Source organism: Leopardus geoffroyi, chromosome C1, assembly GCF_018350155.1.
Source record: "Leopardus geoffroyi isolate Oge1 chromosome C1, O.geoffroyi_Oge1_pat1.0, whole genome shotgun sequence".
NCBI lineage: Eukaryota > Metazoa > Chordata > Mammalia > Carnivora > Felidae > Leopardus > Leopardus geoffroyi.
Window position 1 is genome coordinate 174,857,805 of NC_059328.1, and position 22,607 is coordinate 174,880,411.

The 22,607-nt window shown below is 35.6% G+C and overlaps 1 protein-coding gene across 2 annotated transcripts in view; it reads right to left on the reverse strand.

The window, feature by feature from the left end:
* Positions 1-6,193: 6,193 nt before the first annotated feature.
* The window catches only part of CALCRL (calcitonin receptor like receptor), a 105,059-nt gene continuing 88,645 nt past the window's right edge, over positions 6,194-22,607 (reverse strand). For both annotated transcript variants that reach the window (XM_045480454.1, XM_045480453.1), the window contains 5 exons: positions 20,808-20,868; positions 20,658-20,724; positions 15,269-15,487; positions 15,073-15,114; positions 6,194-9,354 (listed from right to left, as the gene is read on the reverse strand). In XM_045480454.1, coding sequence (XP_045336410.1) covers positions 9,139-9,354; positions 15,073-15,114; positions 15,269-15,487; positions 20,658-20,724; positions 20,808-20,868 — 605 coding nt within the window. In that variant the 3' untranslated portion in view covers positions 6,194-9,138. The remainder of the gene's footprint in view (positions 9,355-15,072; positions 15,115-15,268; positions 15,488-20,657; positions 20,725-20,807; positions 20,869-22,607) is intronic.

The window sequence follows — 22,607 nt, forward strand, 5'->3', positions numbered from 1 at the left end:
TTTGTGATGGGTAGAGAAATGTCTGTTGGCAGCTGCAGATAGAAAATTTAAGAAAGATGGAAGACAGGGCAAGTCTGTCTACTGTGAAACAGAACTGACTGCATTTTTTATAGGACAAAGGAGGGGGGGACAGTGTTTTCTGTTAGTTTCTATTTATCATACATAACCTTTATATTTGGAGAGTTGAATAAAAGCAAAGAGGAGAAAACCAGATAGAGCTTCTGTGCAGGAGAGAGTGTGAGGATGCTTCAGTGAGGGGTTTCTTCATGAGAACCACTGTCTCCAGAGAAAGAACAACTGCCCCAAAACTCTGATGCATAAGGCCATGTTTGGGAGGACAGTAGATATTTATTATTAGGTTAATTCCAGGAAATAAATAACTTAAATGTTCTTTAGAACAACAGTGAAGCTGGTTTTAAAAATCTATCAGTGAAAAAAGCTGTGACTTCTCTTTTTTTTAATGCTTACTTATTTATCATGAGAGAGAGAGAGAGAGAGAGTGAGAGAGAGAGAGAGGAAGCAGGGGAGGGAAGAGAGAGAGAGAGAGGGAGAGAGAGAAAATCCCAAGCAGGCTCTGCAGTGTCAATGCAGAGCCTTATGCAGAGCTTGATCCCAGGAACCATGAGATCATGACCTGAACCAAAATCAAAAGTCAGATGCTCAACCAACTAAGCCACCCAGGTGCCCCAAAGCTTATGACTTCTGAAGGAATCCTATTGAAATTACACTTAGCAAATAAAAGGTAAAGATTGCTAGTTACTTTCAGGAATGGCCCATGCTTGACAGGACCATGAGGTATAATATTTGATCAATAGAGTTGTTAGAATAACACTAGTAACGCTAGTTGTTTTCATGGTTATTGCCAAGAATTATTGAATTGTGAATTATTGAAAATGGCAGATAATTGTGGGCTTTGGTATACATAATAAAAGCATGAAATAGATCTTTGGGGGAAAAAAAGAAAAAAGTCTTAACCATTTAATAAGTACTTTTCAGTTGGGGTCAGGGAAGGTTTAGAGTAGAAGTGAATTAGGGAACATATAATTCATTATCCAAACCAAGAGATGTTTATCTAGGAAAATGTCTCAGACTCTTCCTTAATATCTGTGGAGCCTGAGACAATTTTACAAATTGGAAGTCCATATATTTGACATATTTCAAGTATACAAAGGAAGCCACAAAAGTACTCAGTAGCTTTCTCTTTCTATTTTTACAAATAAATTTTCAAAACACCCAAGAAGATTAGTTTCAAATTAGATGTCATAATTCTCAGAATCCTTGGAGTTTTGTATGAGGACATGCTGATATTGGGTGAGCTGGCCCCAGGCCTTAGAAGGCTCTTTCTGTCCATCCCCAGCCCCTCCTAACACTGGCAGGGCCTCTCATGCAGATGTAAATTCACCCTTCAGCCTGCATACTGAGTCTATTCACTTCTCAGTATAAACAATGATCCTAGGGCCACTCCTTGAGATGAGAGATGGGCACAGAGGAGGTATGGTCCATCATCAGAAAGGGGAATGCAGCCAAAAGACTTGTATAGTTCCCGGGTATGAGCATAAGCCATTTGGGCTGGAAGCTCTGGGGTCCCAAGATGCCCAGGACATGGTTAGAAGGGGAGAGTTAAGCTCCAGGTAGACATGTTTTCTTGCCTCAGATAACCCCCTTTCACATGGAAATAAGACCAGAGTTGGGGTCTCTAAAGTGCCAGGACAAGAACAGAGCCCCTTTCTCATGAATCTAAGGCCAGTCTTGCAAATGCTAAACTGAAATAGATACCAGGACAACAAGCAACAAACCTAGATGCTTCAGAAAACTGGAATATATGGTTAGCCTAAATTTATGGAGCATATGCCAGAATGTAAATTGCAGTCTGGAAAAGTGTCCTGGGTGTGTAGACCTGGATCAAACAGGTGTTCTGTAGAAAGTGCTCTGTGTGGGGCACCCAGGTGACTCAGTCGGTAAAACATCTGACTTTGTTTTTGTTAATTTTCTAATGTTTATTTATTTTTGAGACAGAGAAAGAGACAGAGCATGAGGGTGGGAGGGGCAGAGAGAGAGGGAGACAAGGAATCTGAAGCAGGCTCCAGGCTCTGAGTTGTCAGCCCAGAGCCTGACATGGGACTCAAATTCATGAACTCTGAGATCATGACCTGTGCAGAAGTCGGACGCTCAACCTTCTGAGCCACCCAGGCGCCCCTAAGCATCTGACTTTTGATTTTGGCTCAGGTCATGATCTCACAGTTCATGAGTTCAGGCCCCACATCGGGCTCTGTATTGACAGTGGGGAGCCTGCTTGGGATTCTCTGTCTCCCTCTCTCTCTGCCCCTCCCCTGATCTCTCTCTTTCTGTCTCAAAATAAATAAATAAACATTAAAAAAAGTAGCTCTTTGTATATTATTGGAGATGAAAAGCATTCTTACCAAAACTTTGTAGGAGTAAATAACACTAAAACTAAAAGACAGACACAGCTGGGCAAGCTTCTTGGACACAAAATCAAAAGGAGAAAAATGACTCTGGCTGCATTTGTGACATGAGCATGAAGAAATAAAAGGCTAAAGTGACCTAAATGAACTTTAAGGAGGAAGAAGTTTGTGAGGAAACTGGATGATATCCTATGAAGAAAGCAGATCAAGAAGACAGCCATCAACAACTTTCTGGAACTAGACTTAGGCAATAAGATAACTTTTACAGAAGTCCTATTTCAGAAAAGGAAGCATTATCTGATTTACAGGCCAAGTGTAAATTTGAGTTTTGTTGTTGTATTTTGTTTCCTTTATTATGAGGTAATGAGTAGTATACAGACCTTGTGATGAAATAAAGGAGTGTTATGCATTGAATGTTTGTGTCCCCCCCCCAGATTAATATTGAAGCTCTAACCCCCAATGGTTGAAGATTGGACCTCCAAAGAAGTAATTAAGGTTAAATGAGGTCATAAAAGTGGGGCCCCGATTTAATATGATTAGTATTCCTATAAGAAGAAAGATATATTGCTCTCTCATTTTCTCTCCACTTGCCCAAAAAAGTCTCATAAGTGCATAGCAAGATGGCAGCTGTCTACAAGCCTCAAGAAGAGGCTTCAGGATGAAACTTTGATCTTGGTACCTTGCTGGCACTATGATCTTGGACTTCTCAACCTGTAGAACTGTGGGAAATAAATTTCTGTTGATTAAGCCACTCTGTCTGTTGTATTTTTTATTATGGAGCCTGAGCAGACTAAGACATGAAATAAACAATAACAGACTGGGGATTAGATATATTAATGTGTTTCCAGAAAATTTTTGACAATAATGGGATAGAATATAATATATAGCCTGAGCTAAGATAAAGAGGTCAAGGAAGGGGTGCCTGGCTGGCTCAGTTGTTAGAGCATACAACTCTTGATCTTGGGGTCATGAGTTCAAGCCTCCACTAGGTGTGGAGCCTACTTTAAAAAATAAATAAAATAAATGTTTTTTAAATTAAAGAGATCAAAGGAAAGTTGAAAAGACATTTTTTTAAAAAAACATTTATTTTCAAGAGACAGACACAGTGCGAGGGGGCAGGTGCAGAGAGAGAGGGAGACAGAATCCGAAGTAGGCTCCAGGCTCTGAGCTGTCCGTGCAGAGCCCGACACGGGACTCAAACCCACCAACAGTGAGATCATGACCTGAGCTGAAGTTGGACGCTCAACTGATTGAGCCACCCAGGCTCCCCAAAAAGGACAAAGTGAAATAGAAAAAATTAAGAAACTTCTTAAAATAAAATTACATGATAAAAATATTTGGGAATTCAGCAAGCCAGAGAAATGCCTTCCAGTTGAGGTCTGAAGGAAAAGAATGTAGATGGAATTTAGAAATGATAGAATATCCATTCAACTTTGTTGTAAGTGTGGGCTAAGGGGTGTTCCTTGGGGTTTTAGTACTCCTAGATTTTCCAGAGGGATGGTTCAACATCCCTGAATCTAATATCAGTGAAATTCTAGGCTTTTACTTGTAGCTTGAAAGAGACAACTGGCATCTTCACTTCTTTCCCAGTCAAAGATTAACAAGGATGGTTTTTTTCTACAGACATCTGTACTTGCCAGGTGATGGTTTCAACACATTTGCCTTTTTATTTTTTTTTAAATTTTTTTTTCAACGTTTATTTATTTTTGGGACAGAGAGAGACAGAGCATGAACGGGGGAGGGGCAGAGAGAGAGGGAGACACAGAATCGGAAACAGGCTCCAGGCTCTGAGCCATCAGCCCAGAGCCCGACATGGGGCTCGAACTCACGGACCGTGAGATCGTGACCTGGCTGAAGTCAGATGCTCAACCGACTGCGCCACCCAGGCGCCCCACATTTGCCTTTTTAAAGACAAGACAGCAACCATACCAGTTATGTAACTTGTTAATAAGCCCATTTCTTACATTTGGTATTCCAGGGATGGCATGTTTGTAAAGAATAGAGAGTAAGACAGAATGAATTCATGATTTTCTGGGTGATAATGTCATTTTACTCCCTGTTTGGATTATCATTTTTGGCTCTGTCTCCAGCAAAATATTAAAAAGAGTGACCTAGACACTTCTTCTCCCCCATTCTCTCTTTTTATCATGTGATATTACCACTGTTTTAACTGTTAGGGTACAAAATATGTCAAGGCTTATCTCCTCTCCCCCCCCCCCCCCCCACACACACACTTGTTTAGAGCTTTCATGACTATTTATGAAATTTAGAATCATCATGTCTGGTCTCAAAATAATTAACTACCATTATTTTTATTTGGATCATATATACTTACAATGTAGTTTTTAGGGGAAAATTGACATATTTATGGTGATCTTCCTCTTCAAGAACATCATGTATTTTTCCGTGAACTGATTGATGTCTTCAATTGTGATTGTTCGTAGTATTGAAATGTATTTCACTCATTTCTTATTTAAGTTGTTCCTATTTATTTTACCTTCTCTTGATGCTGTTACAAATTTGCTCCTTTTTACCCTACTGGGGCGTCTATCTGGTTGTTATATGTGTATATGGGAAATATGTATCTGTGCACATTTACTTTGTGTGTTGTTATATTTCTGAATTCTCCTACTGCTTAGAATAGCATTCAAGGGGTATCCATAGCTATCATCTCCCCCCCGCTTTTTTACTTTAAGTGTATTTATTTGTTTTGAGAGCAAGAGAGAGGGAGAGAAAGAGGCTGTGCACATAAGCTTGGGAGGAACATAGAGAGAAGGAGAGAGTGAGAATCCCAAGCAGGCTCTACACTGTCAGCACAGAGCCTGACGCAGGTCTCAATCCCACAAAACGTGGGATCATGACCTGAGCTGAAATCAAGAGTCAGAGACTTAACCGAATGAGCCACCCAGACACCCTCATCTCTCTTTATATATATGTATATATGTACATACATACAAGTATTTATTGTACTTATTGCATGTGCAACATATTGCTTTCTCATTATATAGGCAAGATATATGTTAGAGTCATTGAAGTGTCTTTTCTAGTACTTTCTCGTACATCCTTTTAGGTTATCTTTACCTTTCATTATTTTGAGCTATTTTACAGATTTGTTAGTTGCATAAAATTGATAATGATGTACATTTATTCTCGATTATAGAAATACATACTAGTTATTCAATAGAACGTAACTGATTATTGCCGTAAGAATAGAGCATCTATTTATAAATTCATTTCAACATATCTTATATTCTTCTATATACGTGATACTTGAATTTTTCCATGAATTGTGATATATTGTTCCGTCAATAATGAAAGAACTAACCAAAATCTGTGACACGTTTTCATTTTATATTTGGGAGTCATGATTATTCCCCCTTTTAAAATTATCCCTAAATAGTTATTTTCCTTCTCTTTCTTTCCTCTGTTCAATACAAAACTACACAATGGAACATAATGGAGAAAGGAGAGAAATTCCTGTACATTTTCCTCTTTCTGGGCATCCTTTCCCTTCTTTCAGCCTAGAAAGGAATTTGAATACTTATTTAGAATTTTATTTCTTTAGAGTTTTCTAGCTTGAAAAACAAATTCACAATTTTTTTCAAATTCATAATATTTAAAAAATTGGTTTATGGGATGTTTTACTGGTTTATTGTAGATTTTAAAGAGGGCAAAAGAGATATAGTCATTGATTTTAGTAGTATTCCACTGACTGCTGTAAACAGTTATGTGTATAAATTATTCAACACTTCAGTACACATGCGTGAAAATCAACTTTAACTCATAACTTTAATATTTTCATACAATCAAAAAATAGAGATGTACATTAAGTGGACATAATATGACTTATTTTAATTGATCAAAATATCTTGTTTGTGACTTACAGATAAAAGAAGTGGTGGTTTCTATTAGCAGGTTAAAACCAAAAGACAATGAAGTTCACACTTAAAAAAATTATTAAGCCAATAAATACAGCACTACACCTACCACTAATACTATGTACACACTGCGTTACATTTGAGCAAACACCAAATTCCAGAATGGATATTTTATGAATGAATTCACTGGAAAATAGCTTTAGAAAATGAAAAAGGACAAACTAGAATTTTTTAATTAAAATCTGACTTACACAAGTACTTACAGAAAAGTAGCAGATCTGTATTCTGAAAGGTAGAAATTCCCCAAATTAGTGTTTAGCTGCCCCAAAAATTTGGCTTTAAAAAGTATTTATTTTATCTTTTCTTTATAAGTAAGATATAAAGGAGATCCTAGTTATCACTTCAGCTTTAGAGAAGTCTAATATTTGAAAATATTACTCATAAGAAAATATGGCTACAAAACTGAGTAATTATTGGATGCCTTCATCTAAAACCTGTGCACTAAACAATTGTGAGCCATAAAAGAAATCTGATCTAAATTTAATATGATAAAAAAACAGAATAAAAGAAACACTGGAAAATGACAGTTAAATTTTACTGTAATGCTCATGGAGAATTTGACAGAATTTTCTACTGTCATTTATGGTTGAGACTTGACAGTTTGTCTGGAAGAATGTGGAAATGTGTGAGCAGTATGAAGCAAAGGATTTGAATCTTTGAAGAATAAGTAGCTAAACAGTGAGTTTATTTAAAGGAATTTTTGTATTATTTAGACAGTGGCAAGTCTAGAACAGCCTGCATTCCTTTCTGTGACAGCTTGCTGTAAAATCCATAAATTTAGAAACAAACGACAAAATCTTTGCATGTGTACAGATGAATTATAAATATATTGACCAAGCCATTTAATCTCTTAGTTCTTACTAATTTAGATAATTTTCCTGGACAATTACAAATGACGTCGGAACTCACAAATCTATCGACAGTTAAGAAAGAATCTATGATTACTCAGTCATTAGTTTAATCCATTTTAAGCAAATTGACACACTAGAAAAGCACATACACATAGTAACTTGTCCTCCTCAAATTGAATTTTACTAATTGAAGGCATTTTTGTTTTTCAGAAATTTCAGTGGAAAATAACATTAGGGGAACAACTGAATCCCATTTAAATGTCACTTTAATTCATTAGCAAGGCTTTCTTCCATCTTAATTTAATTACTCCCTAAATGTTCTGACAATTCTTCTTCACTGATGTATTCAAGTCTTTCACTGATTTCTGGTATCATATTATCATAGTAGCTCTAGTAAAGCATTGTATATCATATATATGTATATATATTCTATTCCTCTAATTTTTTAAAAAGTCTGAACACTCCCAAAGCCATAAATGTTTATGCAGTAAGTGTCAGAAAAGTAATATTTTTAATAGTGTGAAAACCATAAGAATGGCAGATTGGCATTTTTTACTATTGGAATCCATTAACGTTACTGGATTAGAATGCAAGTTCATCGTCAAAATAAAAGGAGAAATATGTCAAACTTACCTATTATTAAGGTATGAAAGCATCACCTAAGCTAATATAATAAAACAATGGCTTGATTTTTTTAAATAAATATTTTATATCTTATCATAGATATTTCTGTTCTCTTGGTTCTCAAACAAACTTCTGATGCTGGCATCTGGTTGTCTTTAAAATATTTACCAAATATAGAATTCCAGACTCTATTTTATTATAAAATCAGCCCAGACACAGTATCAGATATTAACATGCATACATTGTTACATTATGTATTTGTTTTTTTAAAAACTTACCTAGGTTGTACACATTTGATTTCAGACTATAAAATAGAATAACAGAGTATTTACAAGCTTGTTTTTCATAACAAATTTTTTTTACAAACTTCCAAGAAAATAAGAAATCCTTCACTGATTTCCTTCATGTAAAATAATTGCCTGTTTGTCTACACAGTAGAAATGGAAGGGGCAAAGTTTCTATTTACAGATACAGGGAAACTGATTCCCTCCCACTTGTGTAGTAAGATAGGAAAGTAGCTGACAAGGATGCTTTGTAATATCAACCAAGATATCCCCCTGATGATGCCAAAGTAGGATTGTATATCTGACATACTATTCATCAAACGTCAAAAACAGATATGACATTGGATATAACTGTGATGTATCAGCCAATGAGTAGCCAATAGCAATTCTACTCTATTGCTTTTCTTGGGGAGAAGTGGTTAAGCCAACAGAAATAATTACCTCTTTATGTAGTCCATTTGAAAGGGTAAATACAAAAAGGGTTAGAATACCTACTTGGTTAAAAAAAAAATCAACTGCACCAATGAATATGGGATGAAGATTTTTAAAACAAACAAATGAAAAGTTAATTTTCCCTCTAAGTCTATAGGCCTCAGCTAGGCCTGTTTAGCCAACAAGAGTAGAATCACGCCCGATGCGTATATGAACTTTACAGTCTTATTCACATGTGAATTCGTGCAGTGGTGTACTAGAGCTGACACATGCCAGCCTACAAGAGTTGACTGTCCTCATCTTTTCCCAGTTTCACATTCAGTGATGTCAGATTGGTAGACCGAAATTAGCCCTGGTGGGAATACACCATAGAAACTGGAAAAACATTACAAATCAAGGGGTTTTTTCCCCTCCCAAAGGGCTAGTTGTTAAACATTTAACAATATACTACTGAATTGATGTGAGGCGTTTCTTTGTGGTATTCAAGAAATTCATTTTATATTGAAGTCTTCTGGTTGTAAAGTCATGGATCCAAGTCCTTGAGTTAGGAGTGACCCAAAATAGTTAAACAGCATTCCCTCTATTATCAATCATACAACTTTTCTGGTTTTAAGACAACATTTTCAATATCGTGGATGCTTTTTCCATTTAAGTGTTCACTGGGACAGTCATGACTGTATCCTGTACCATCACTGATTGTGGACACTGTGTAAGACGCACTGCGAAGAGCATCTGGATGGGAGAAGCTGTTTCCAAATTGGATTTTATATTGATTCCAGTTTCTTTTCAGAATTGCTTGAACCTATCAATCAAAAAGAAACAAAAAGGACAAGAGCAATCCATTATCTGAAATAAAGATACTGTATTTAAAAGTACATAAAATAATATATGTAAAACTTTAGAAAAACCAAAAGCATTGATGTTAATTAGTGCATAATATTGTTTTTTTTTTTTAAATTAAAACATTAAATTGGAAACATTAGGGAATTTACAGTTAGGAAATTCGTTGCCTTGCTCTTTATTTTAGATTCCCTCGATATTTTTTTCATGCCTTATCTTTGAAGCTTTAATAATGCATATGAATGTATTATGGTCAAACAAGTAGTTAATCCAGACCCCCTTTTGTAAGATTGTGTGTGTAACATTTACTTTTATATCAGTATCTTAAATAATAGAATGAGAAGATAATTAATAAGAGTATAAAAGAAGAGAGGAAGTATAAAAGAAAAAGAAGTTAGGGAAACGGAATATAAATCATCATCATCATCATTAACAGCAGCAGCAACTAGTTTTTACGGAGTGATTAACACATGCCAGGTATTGTGCTACATTCTGGAAAAAAAAGATCAGGGTTTTTGTCCTCCTGAGGCTTACTAGCCGGAGGGAAGAAAGCATTCAACAGGTAATGACAAATGAGATGAGCCTGTGAAAACGTTTAGGAATGTTACCACTCCACTTTTTTTGTTTTTGGATCTCCCTCTGCCTGGATGAATTTGATGTCACCTGGCTTCCTTCTTCTCTAAAGCTAGAGATCAGGACTTGTAGGCCATATATAGTGACCTCGGTTTGAATCGAACATGAGACACAAAGGTGATTTTCTTTATACTGAGTCAGTGAGTGGAAATGAGAATATTCAAATACATCTCCAGTTTGGCAACCTGGCTGTTTCCAGGTGTCTGATGATTGGGCACACTGGTGTGGGACTCTGCTCCTAGGTTACGAGTGTATTAGCCACATCCCTGTGACCTAATCCAGATCTGTCCAAAACATATGTATAGCTTTGAACTGTCTTCCCCACACTATCTACTGCTCTTTGACCCTTTGCTTCCTCACAGGGAATTTGAGCATCACTAAAAGCAACTTTCCAGTCATCCATGTACTAGAAACATACTCATGCAATAATTGTTTAACTTTCTGCTAATATATAAAATTCCCCAACTTTTCATTCACTGTAATCATGTGTAAGAATTAATATTAAACTTTAAAATAGGATGGCTTAGTTAAGTCTCATTGTTTTATATAATAGATCAAGAAAACTTCTCCAAATTATGAACAATCTATTACTAATAGCTATTCCCAGGAGATCTTTTAATGAGAGAACTCAGTGGGATACTTCAAAGTCCTTTGAGTCTCCTGTTCTCTGTCACTTAAAATGGACATAAAGTTTTACTGTCTCACTTTATGTTTTAGCATGTAGAAAAACAGAAGACACAAATAGAAAGTCAAACTGTTTCTTTTTTTTTAGTTTATTTATTTGAGAGAGAAAGAGAGAGATAGAGCATGAGCCGGGGGTGGGGGGTGCAGAGAGAGAGGGAGAGACTGAATCCTAAACAGGCTCAGCAGTGTCAGCACAAAACTTGATGTGAAGCTTGAACTCATGAACCATGAAAATCATGACCTGAGCCAAAAACAAGAATTGGCTGCTTAACTGACTGAGCCACCCAGGGACTCCCTAAAGTCAATGGGTTTCTTTAGTTAGAATTCCAAATGAGTTACTAAAATTTCGGGTAGCTCTATTGTAGAATTTAAAAATTATGTAATTAGAAATGCAATAAACTGGTTTTAAAAATTGTATTTTATGAAATTCACAACCTCGGGACTTTCCAGTTTATTTCTTTATATATATTCTTCAGGACTTTCAAGTTTATTTCTTTATATATATTAACTATGTCGGAAAGGAATAATTTATATTCTTACACAAATAAAGAAATAAAAGCCTTTATGGGACAATGAATATATTTATCTTGCAAAAAAAATCATATTTTGTTTCCCTCATGGTTTAGTAATGTCTTTCTTAATTCTCCAAATAGCATATTTAAATTAAAGCAATTTAAATAGGGGCACCTGCGTGGGTCAGTATCTGTCACCTTTTGGTTAAGCATCCAACTTGTGGGTTCGAGATCTGTGTTGGGCTCTGTGCTAACACCTCAGAGCCTGGAGCCTGCTTATGATTCTTTGTCTCCCTCTCTCTCTGCCCCTCTCCTGCTTGCACTCTGTCTGTCTCTCAAAAATAAATAACACTTAAAAAATAAAGTAATTTTAAATAATATCTGCATACATAATGTCTTCAAGAGCATAAGCAAACAACAGATGAAAATGGTTTTAGAATGTGCCTTTTAAATATTCAAAGATTTACAACAAAAATGACGTTGGGCAGATTATCTAGATATTCCTGATGGGAATTGGTTTTGATCCTTATTTTATGCTAAATTCATTTCTCTTCCCTTTGCTACTAAATGATGGATTGACTGAATACCTTTCCTATATAGTTTCTGTTTGAAAAGAAATGGAATGTAGCTATATACAAAAGATTCTACATAAATGTTGGGAAGAAGTTGACAAGAAGAAATATCATAGCTGTGAATGTATAACTTTTTTAAAAATGAAAGCTTAAATTAAATTCCAACAGCAAAGATGCCTTTTGAAATATCTGTTTGCTCTTGAAATATCTGCTTTGCAACTAAATCATCTTCCTTGCAACTAAATCATCAGAAAAGCCATGAAAGGTCAATTTCCTGAACTGTGGGGACATTTTTACTGAAGTTAAAAAATGAACCTAATTAAAGACCTATGGGCCTTGTAGACATCCTTTTGTTTATATTATTCTCTATAAGGACTTAAGTTTTTCATCTGCTTCCTCTAGTATATATCACATCTATTCAACAGAACATTAAAGTGACCACTCTTAGTACACTTTTAATGAAAAAATTATGATGGGAAGAGATAACAAGGAAAATTGACATTGGAAAGGAAGGTGTTACAGATATGAAAATGTTTTTTATTGCCTTACACATGAGTATTATATAAATAGTAAATCCCACTGTTTAGAATATAACCTTACAACATTATATGCCCATTAGCGCTTCATAAGGAAGCTATAACTCCTTATCCTAAATCAATTAAAAAATATTTAATACAGCTTCATATAAAAATGCTACCTAGTTTTCATTACAGAATGTAGGTTTGATTATTATCAATAAATCTTTTTGTTCACTTTATAAAAATACTCTCAGGTATTGTTTGATTTACTCCTGAGGCAAGGGAAGACCCTTCTAATGACAAGAGCTCTAGTTTGTGCTAACAGTGCACATTTTATCTGAGTGGGCTAGAGATGAGATGAATGTGGCCTGATAATTTGTCAAGCCACCATTATTTAGTGAGAAATGCAAATAGGAATATTTTGGATAAAAAAATACATAAAATTGTTACTTAAAAAAAAAAAGAAAGAAAAGAAAAAGATAAAGACTAAGCTAAAAGGAAGCTATTTGACCTCCCGTGGAAAGCAAGAAGGAGATTTAAGCCGGAGCAAGTGATTTTAAGAAGTACATGACATAGTTGGAACAACACAAAATGAATTTGGCAGCTGTGTCTTCATGTTATGAGAGTGGGAAAAACTAAGAGGCAAAAGGACAAAAAAGGAGGGATTATAGTATTTCCTAAGATGAAAAATGAGTCATCCGCAAATAGAGACTGCATCTTGAGAGATGAAGAAAAGTGGACAGATATTGGAGATGTTGTAAAGAACCAAAGGATTTGGCAACAACTAGGCACAAAGATTTTGTATTATTGTAATTTTGTGCTGCCAAAATTTTCTCAATTTTAGGACATGGCAGAAGATCAAGGTCTCTGTCTCTTTTGCTTACACAGAGAGAGTGCAACAAGATTGTTAGGCATTAGTTTAGATATTCCCTGAGCAACCTTTCCAAATAAAAAGGCCAATTTGAGATTGATTCCAAAATGATTAATGCTCCTACTTGTACATATATTTTTGAAAATAAATGACTTGAAAGATCTAATAAGGAATCTATAATGTACTGATAATCTGTTGAGGGTGGGGCATGGTGATAAAATTTTAGATTCCTAGCCTACACTAATCTTTGTGAGACTTGTGTAAGGAACTTGCTTTTTTTTTTTTTTTTTAACTCCTTTAATAAAGTAGACACCAAGACTCAAGAAGGTTCAGAATATTGCCCAAATTATTACATCCAGGAACAAAGTAGCATCTTGGGGGTTTAAATGCATTGCTGTGTCTGTGCTTTTATTCTACATTGCTTCCTATCACAAAATATTCTACTAGTGATTATGTTTTGTACACTTAAAAATTACCCTTTAGAATAATATGTCATGTCTCTGCAGATGCAGAGGTGTATTGTTCATATTCCATGCATGTTCTTTGGCCTGTTGTCTATTTCTTTCTCATCTACCTTTAATTGTAAAATCCTATATTGGCAGAAAATAGGATTGTCTAATTCAGTTTATGCAGTCATAAATTTATAGAGGTACATAATCAATGCTATTTGAATTATATTATCAAAACAAATGATTTCTCTATTTTTCCTAATTTCATATTCTGTCTATGCTTCTCATCTACTTCAGAAAGAGTCACCATTGTCTACTATATAGCAGAAGCATCATGGAAGCACCACTTAAAGATATGAAATATAGCCTCCCATGTTTGAGAGTTCTACACTCCAATATAAATAATTAAGTGAAATAAAAATTTTTAAAAATCAATTTGATAAAATCAAACATGAAATTTCATTATTTGCTGAGAAAGAAATAAATTCTTATTAAGCAAAGAAAACCAATATTTTATAGATTTTCATGACATGTACATGATTTCCGATGTTGATTTATTTGTAGGAATAGTTCTTATAAAGTTATACCAACTGGTTGACATGTTTCCCATCTGAAGCTTTGTGATAAGCTTCACAGTTACCAAGTATTTGAGTCTCACTCGGTGGCTCTCTAGATTTCTAATTTTGCTGAGTTTTCCAATCCTCTAACAGATTAAAACTTGTCCGGTAGATTAAAAACAGATAAAGAGCTAAATCAATATAGCTCAAACCACTGAGCCATAACACTATTCATATGCATAAGAAACATGGTACCAGTTTGTAAAACACCTGAAACTTTCCACTTAGGGAAGCCTAGGATAAAAATGTTGAAATATCCAAGAGCATGTTGCCATGTTACAAATTAGAGCATTCTCTTTTCCGAAGTTTTCTAACTTACTGCATGTCCTCCCTGTATAACTGAAAGTTTAATTTTTTTTTCAAATCTTTTTGTAACCACAGGAAAACTATTTTCAAAGACCACATTGTGAGCTAGGAAAAACAAAAAAAGAGAGAAAGGGGGGAAATGAAAATGAGTCAATTCTATTTCATATTACAGTGTATGTTTTATGAGGGTGTGGATTGCCTAGCACTGGACCTAGGACAAAGGCCAGACTTAAAAAGGATTCGTTCAAATGGTAGGTGAAAGACTAGATAAATCAAAGTAAATGATAGACTCTTTTAAAGTGAGGCTGATTTTGCCCTACTCTTGAACTCCAGTATGACCCAAGCTTTTGGGTAGAAGAGTTACATCCATGAAAAGAGATCCTGTGGTTCTTTTTCCTGATCAAAATGGAATTTGAAGTAGTTGTTCCTAGGGAATGTGTGATTCTCTCTCTGTCTTTTTAAGGAAAAGATACATTGCAAATATAAAATGATAAAAGGAATAAAAACAATCACCATACCTCTCCATTAAAGAAGCAGAAAATTGTAGAAACCAAAAGACCCTGTAAAAGAAAAATAGAATTTTCTGACTCCAGATGGAAAAGATACATTATTTGTAACCAACTTGCTATGTACGCAGTTAAGACTAAAACCAAAGCCACATGCAATTTAATACCAAATTTCACAAGCTGCCTTCCTGATTCAAGAGCACCATACCTGATAATGCATAAGGATGTGCATGATGTAATCATATATCTCCTCTGCAATCCTTCCTTCAGGTCTCCACGGAAGCAGCACAAATTCAATGCCAAGTAATGGCACCAGGATAAGTGTAGCTCTGACAGCTTTCATGTAGAGATTGGATTCCGCTTGGTGAGTAACTTTTAACTTGGTGATGAGAACACGTACAATGTTTAATAGAAAAAAAAGATTCACCTAAAAAAATAAAATGACATCATGAAAATTATTTCATATTTAATATTAAGAAGCATTTTTGAAGGATCTTTGAATTTATAAATCTTAGATTCTTTTATTTATTTTTTAATGTTTATTTATTTTTATTTATTTTTAAAAAAAAATTTTTTTTTCAACGTTTATTTATTTTTGGGACAGAGAGAGACAGAGCATGAACGGGGGAGGGGCAGAGAGAGAGGGAGACACAGAATCTGAAACAGGCTCCAGGCTCTGAGCCATCAGCCCAGAGCCTGACACGGGGCTCGAACTCACGGACTGCGAGATCGTGACCTGGCTGAAGTCGGACGCTTTACCGACTGCGCCACCCAGGCGCCCCTTAATGTTTATTTTTGAGAGAGAGACAGAGACAGAGTGCAAGCAGGGGAGAGGCAGAGAGAGAGGGAAACACAAAATCTGCAGACGCTAGGCTCTAAGCTGTCAGCACAGAACCTGACGTTGGGCTTGAACTCATAAACCATGAGACCATGACCTGAGACCAAGTCAGATGCTTAACTGACTGAGCCACCCAGGAGCCCCAATCTTAGATTATTTTCAACGTACAAGAATATGTTCTACTACATAGAATATATGTCCAATATATTAACTTGTATTTCTACAATTGTGATTTATTAACTTAACAAGCACATCAACTTTAATGGACCTAGGCTTTAGAAAAATAAAATTACGGCAGAATTAGTGTAGAACACCTTCAGTTAAGAAATATATGAGTGTTTTTATCAATTCATTTTCTTATGTAATTTTTTAAAATTTCACTGTGGTCCAAAAACTAAATCTTTTCAACATTTTTAGCTCAAAGGAAAGAATTGTTTATGACAAATGCTAATTTTTTAAAGTGTCTCCTCTGTATCACTGTCCATACTGGAACTTTCCAAATACATATTCTACCATAAAATAACCATTTTCATCTTTTTGGTTCCTTCTTCCTGTGTTTCTTTTTGTAGCAATAATCCTCATAACTCCCCAGTATAGTATTCTAAGCTTCTTTATCATTCTGAGGAGGCTGGTCACACACTAAATCAGCTGATGTTCAACCCAGATAATCCTAGAGATAAAATAATTTTGGCATCCCACATGGACTTTTGTTAATTTCTTTCTGTAATTACATATTTGCTGTGTGTTAACAACTTTCCCCAAGATAAAACATTCTTTTTGAAAGGGAGACATAAAACATCAAAATATAGCATGGATAACTAAGTTACTCAGGCAATGGACAGAGTTCTACTTTAATATCTCTCTCTCTTTTGCTCTCTCTCTCTCTCTCTCTCTCAGGTTGAATACCACTTTCTTATCTTCATTTAAGTCAAAATCTTTTACACTTGACTATTTTTCTCTGTGCCCATATTTATGCCTTCCATAGGATTAATGGCATTAACTCCAGAAGAGCCCCTCAGGACTCTTATGCTATTATGCTATGTTCTCTTTCCTTTTTCTTCACCCTGACTTCTAGTATCTGTGCTTTAATAATCTAAAACTTTTAAGCTACATACATACATACTTTATGTCTGCATATTTTAATAAATTGGAATAGTAATTATAGCATCTCATTTAATACAGAAAACAGTGAACAAATGCTTTTGCTGATTTAAGGCATGTGTTATGAAAATAACTGGGCATAAAAATATCCTACTACTATTCTTAGAGAATCTAATGGAACATATGCTCCAAAGATATACAGCTCACTACAATCCTGATGGAAACACATCTATGAAAAGTAACATGAGTTATAGACACAGGAATATCTCTGCTGAAGACAAAAGCAGAATAAGCCATTTCAACAGGTGTAAGAAGGAAACCTGACAAATCAACACATCAGCTGTTATTCCACCCTTCTTATTATATTCCCTTCCTAAATACTCATTGCTGTTTAAAAGTGTTGATGAAATGGAAATCACTACCAGTCCTTAGAAGAAAATATAATAATGCCCTTTATCTGCTTATAAATTTAGAATATAAAATATTTTATAATCCTTACAGAGAAAATCATAAATTATAAAATCAGTAGAAATGCTGCAATTTAGGTGTCCATTAAATGAAAATTTCTAACTGCAAACTGCTTCTCCAAAATGGCAAATCTAATTTAAAATGTGAAACGGGAAACTAGAAAGTCACCCTACTTTATTTTCTGCAAATACTCCCATTTATTTTGAATAAGAATAGAACAAGAATTTTACATTTCAGACGAACCAGGTCTAAATCTCATGTATCTTAGCGCAAAACTAGTTAAGGTAAAGAAAATAAACTTGTTTTTACTCCAATATGCATAAAGATCACATAGCTGGTAGGCACAACAGGACATTTTCATATCACAGTACCACCCTGGGAAACAGGGTGCATCAGCACTGTGTAGCTGTTGGAGGATTCCTACAAGCCATTCCGATAGTAGAACAGCCAGCAATCACTTAACTATGTACTGAACGGACTTAAATATCTCTCACTAAACACAAATTAAATGTATCCCCTCTCAGCTTCCCTTTGGCAGGATCTCAAAAGTGCTGTAGCCACTTGAATTCCACCCAGCTCAAGGGGAAATGTGACAGGGGAAGTCTGAGTGGAAAGAAACCGATTGAGGTTGAAATATTTTATTTATAAAAAATGTACTTAAGCATGTGACCATATAAACAATTGCTAAGTCCCCTCCCAAGACCTTGGAATTGGCCAGAACCAGTGAGGAGCCCTTGAAATTAAACAGACAGAACAATTTATCCTGGTAGAAAAATAGGCTCCTGCTGTTTTGTTAAGCCAAGAAAATGGAAAAAGTTTTATGCAAATAATGTGGATTTTCACTTCTTTTCCTACAGAGTAGATGGGTTATATTTCTATGTGATATTCTACCCTAGCTGTACCATCTACTCTTCCCTCCCAAAATTGATGTGGAGAGGCTTTTCTAAGGATTTTGTTAGTTACGATTACATTTTTCATTTGCTAAGGTTCCTTTACTTATTTCCTGAACCTCCCTGATTTAAGCATTTGAATTAATACCCCTTTGCAGAATAGTCAGATCTCTTGTAATAAATTTTGCCTTATGTTCTGTAAGCTCCTGGGTGGCCCCAAAACGTGTCTTATTTCTTCTAACTCTCCTCAGAACAGAATCAGAGTATTATGTAGAAGTTACAAGAAACGTTTTAAAGCATTTTCTTTGGACAGTTTTTTGTTTTGTTTTTTTTGTCTTTTTTTTTTTTTTTTTTTGTATTGTAGGCACTGGGTTAGCAGGATGCATCTCATATAATTCTTACAATAACCTATGAGGTATCCATTCTTATTATTCCCTAATCATGGAAGAGACAACAAATGCACTGAGAGGTTAAATACAAAACAAAACAAAACAAAGCAGAACTTGCCCTGAGATACCCAGCCAGATGTGGTAGAACTAGGTTTCGGTGCAGGCTCTTTCAAAGAATACTAGGCTATCTCAAGGTACAACTTAAACTTTTTTTTTTTTTTCAACGTTTATTTATTTTTGGGACAGAGAGAGACAGAGCATGAATGGGGGAGGGGCAGAGAGAGAGGGAGACACAGAATCGGAAACAGGCTCCAGGCTCTGAGCCACCAGCCCAGAGCCCGACGCGGGGCTCGAACTCACGGACAGCGAGATCGTGACCTGGCTGAAGTCGGATGCTTAACCGACTGCGCCACCCAGGCGCCCCTCAAGGTACAACTTAAACACAGTGTGTCGTGCATGTCACCAGTAGGTGCAGGGCAGAAGGGAAGGAAATGTTTCTGCCTATGAAATTCTCACTAGAGTCTACATTACAGTATATTAAAATTTCCATAAATGATATAATAAATTCCATGTGTTAATTTTTGAACTGGCTGTCTTATGTGGCCAGGCACAAGTCAGAGGTTTGACATTTGTGCTTTATACATGCCAGGCTAAGTACTGTATATGTATTACCTCATTTAGCTCTTTGTTAAAAGGATTTAAAAATCAGTACTATAATATTCTTTATTTTACCAGTGAAGGACTTGAGACACAATGTAATTAGTTTAATTGCCTGGGGTCATACAGCCAGTCAGAGGTGGAAAAGGAGTTCAAGCCCAGGCCTTCAGCCTCCAGAAGTTTCCCTCTTAATTGTGACTTGTTTTCGACAATGGCTTGAACAGTGTTCAAACATAAAAATATACTAACCTACAGCTAGCAAATATAGTAAAATAATAGAAGAATATTTGTCTAAAACAAAGCATTTGAAAACAAGGTTTAGGAAGCTCTGAATTTTGGCTGAGAAACATACCACCGTTATCTTTTTATATATAATTGAGTATCAGTTGTAATTACCATCTCAGAGAGTGTAATTACATTCTGGTCTCTAATGCTATATGAAAAAAAAGTATGTTAATCTGGATTAATGTATTTCCCTATTGAAACAATGTAATAAGAGCATTGAATGTGACTTCTGTTTCATTGTAACCACACTTAAAAATGTCCAATTGATGTATTCATATTAAGTGATGATCATTATAATAATAAAACAATAGTTTAACCAATACTCTCTTTTTCCAAATTAAAGTCTTTTCTCTATGGGACTATTACTGTTACTACCAACATAGGTGCGTGGGTTTTTCCCATTTGCCATTCCTACTCACATCATCTATACCCTCTGCCCTTCTTTTCTGCTCTGTGCCCTAGGAAACTCAGAGGCACCTCTAAAGATTGCATCATCGTTCAAGCTTTCTTGCTCTCTGATATTTGCTGCACTTAGCCAAAGGGAAGAACCAAGAAATCAGGGCATAGGAAAAGAGAAGTTTCAGTATTTCTTCCTCCTTCTTCTTCCCTACCAGGCTGTGGTTTTGGCAGTGGCTGTGTTCTTCCACTCAAATCGAGACCTCGTGTTGGGCCACTCCTCCCAGCACTGGTCTAAATCCAGTAACACTGTTCTGACCCCTCTTGGGGTCTAGCCCCATTAACAGCTTCCCACTGCCAGTCCTGGGTGCCTGGCCATCCCTTAGGAATTAGCTCCTGTTCTGTCCCTGCCTTCACTTCAAATACAACACCTTTATTACACTGTCTTCAATTAAACACTGTGAACATGTCATTATTTCCCTCAGGATCTTGAAAGATATCATAGGCCAAATGATTCAGGAAATAAAGTTGAAATATGAACATCATGAAAAAAGGAAAATTTTAATTACATACCAGTAGAGCAGCACAAATTGGACCATGGATAATATAGAGGAGATGGGTATCAGAACTGATCCAGCAGCTTGGGGAAAAAACAGGAAAATTATGTTGAAGACTTTCATTTTACTTAGTTCCAATAGAAATCAGAAAGAGAGATTATCTTACTTGTCATTGTAATATAAGCTTCTTGCAACAGCATGTATACAAGCAGGGATCAGTGGAAATCCTGTAAATATCAAATGAAAAGAAAATAAACAAGAAACTTTCTCTGTAGATGGAATTTCTAAAATGTGTCATAAAATATGAAACTCCGAGGTACTCTCGGAACAAACATAACTGGTCACTATATGTTTATTGAATAAATATTATGAAGTATTTGTTATTTATATATTCAGGTGTGTGTGTGTGTGGTTTCTTCTAATAGAAGTCATTTTGGATCCGTGGACTTCAGAGCCTAAGTCCATAATTTTACTGCCTAAGCCCCAAGACTTAGAAGAATTCAATAGATTTTCTTTTTCTAAGTTACTTCTTTACTTATTTTGAGAGAAAGAGTGCAAGTGGGGGAAAGGTAGACAGAGAGAATCCCAAGCAGGCTCCTTGAACAGTCAGCTCAGAGCCTGACATGGGACTCTAACCCAAAAACCATGAGATCATGACAGGATCCGAAAACAAGAATCAGATGCTCAACTGACTAAGCCACCAAGGAGCCCCAAGAATTCATATATATTTTCTATGATATGGAATTGGCCAATACTTAGTAGATAGTCAGATGTGGGAAGAAGTTGAGACTGATCAGGTGAAGAAAAAGAGAAAGATGATATATATATATATCAGATATTTGTATGTTTTTACCATTCTAAATCAGATTTTTCCAAAATAAAATGAAAAAATGTTTTATAAAGGTAACCTTACTAAATATACTGAATATACTAAAGAGTGTGTGTGTGTGTGTGTGTGTGTGTGTGTGTGTGTGTACATACCTCCATCTATCAGTGTCTATTTGTTGTCTGGCCGGATAGATAGGCAGATTGATATAGGGAAGTATAATTTCAGTTATGTTTCTGGAAACTAGCCCAATTGAATTCATTTTAAACATTATATATTTTGCATTAGTCTACTTATTTTTAAAAATATGCTAGGGGGCACCTGGGTGGCTCAGTCAGTTAAGTGTCTATCTCTTGTTTTTGGTTCAGGACATGACCTTATGGTTTGTGAGTTCAAGACCTGTGGCAGGATCTGTACTGAAAGCACAGAGCCTGCTTGGGAGTCTCTCTCTCCATCTCTCTCTGCCTCCTCCCTGCTTGCACTCTCTCTCTCTTTCAGGATAAATAAATAAAATAAATGTGATTTTAAAAAAATAAATGAAAATATGCTAGAAGCACAAATCAAGAAACAGGCTCTTAATTACAGAGAACAAACCAATGATTACCAAAGGGGAGGTGGGTTTAAGTAGGTGATGGGGATTAAGGAGTGCACTTTTCATGATGAACACTGGGTGATATATGGAATTGTTGACTCACGATATTGTACACCTGAAACTAATATAACACTGTATGTTAACTAACCGGAATTAAAAAAAAAAACCTAAAAATAAGAAGAAAAAGATAAGAAAATATGCTAAAAGTGTATCATTATTTGCTTTGTGAATGATACCATGTCAGGAGATTGTGTGGAAAAATAGATCTTTTGTGTGCCTTTATTCAATAACTGGTCCCTCTACCCTTACAATAAAATGATATTTTTTAAAAAACAAACTTTTTCAGAGTGGAACTTCAAAGCTGGTTAAGCCCAATGCCCTCATTTTGCACGTAGGAATAAGGAGATTCAGAATAATACAAAGACTAGATCCCTAATTCTTGATTCCAATTCTGTTGTGTTAGCCACTGCTTATTCAGCCAAGATACACATTGGAATACTAAATAGAAAAAAAAACAACAACATTGTATTATTGACCTTTTGACTACT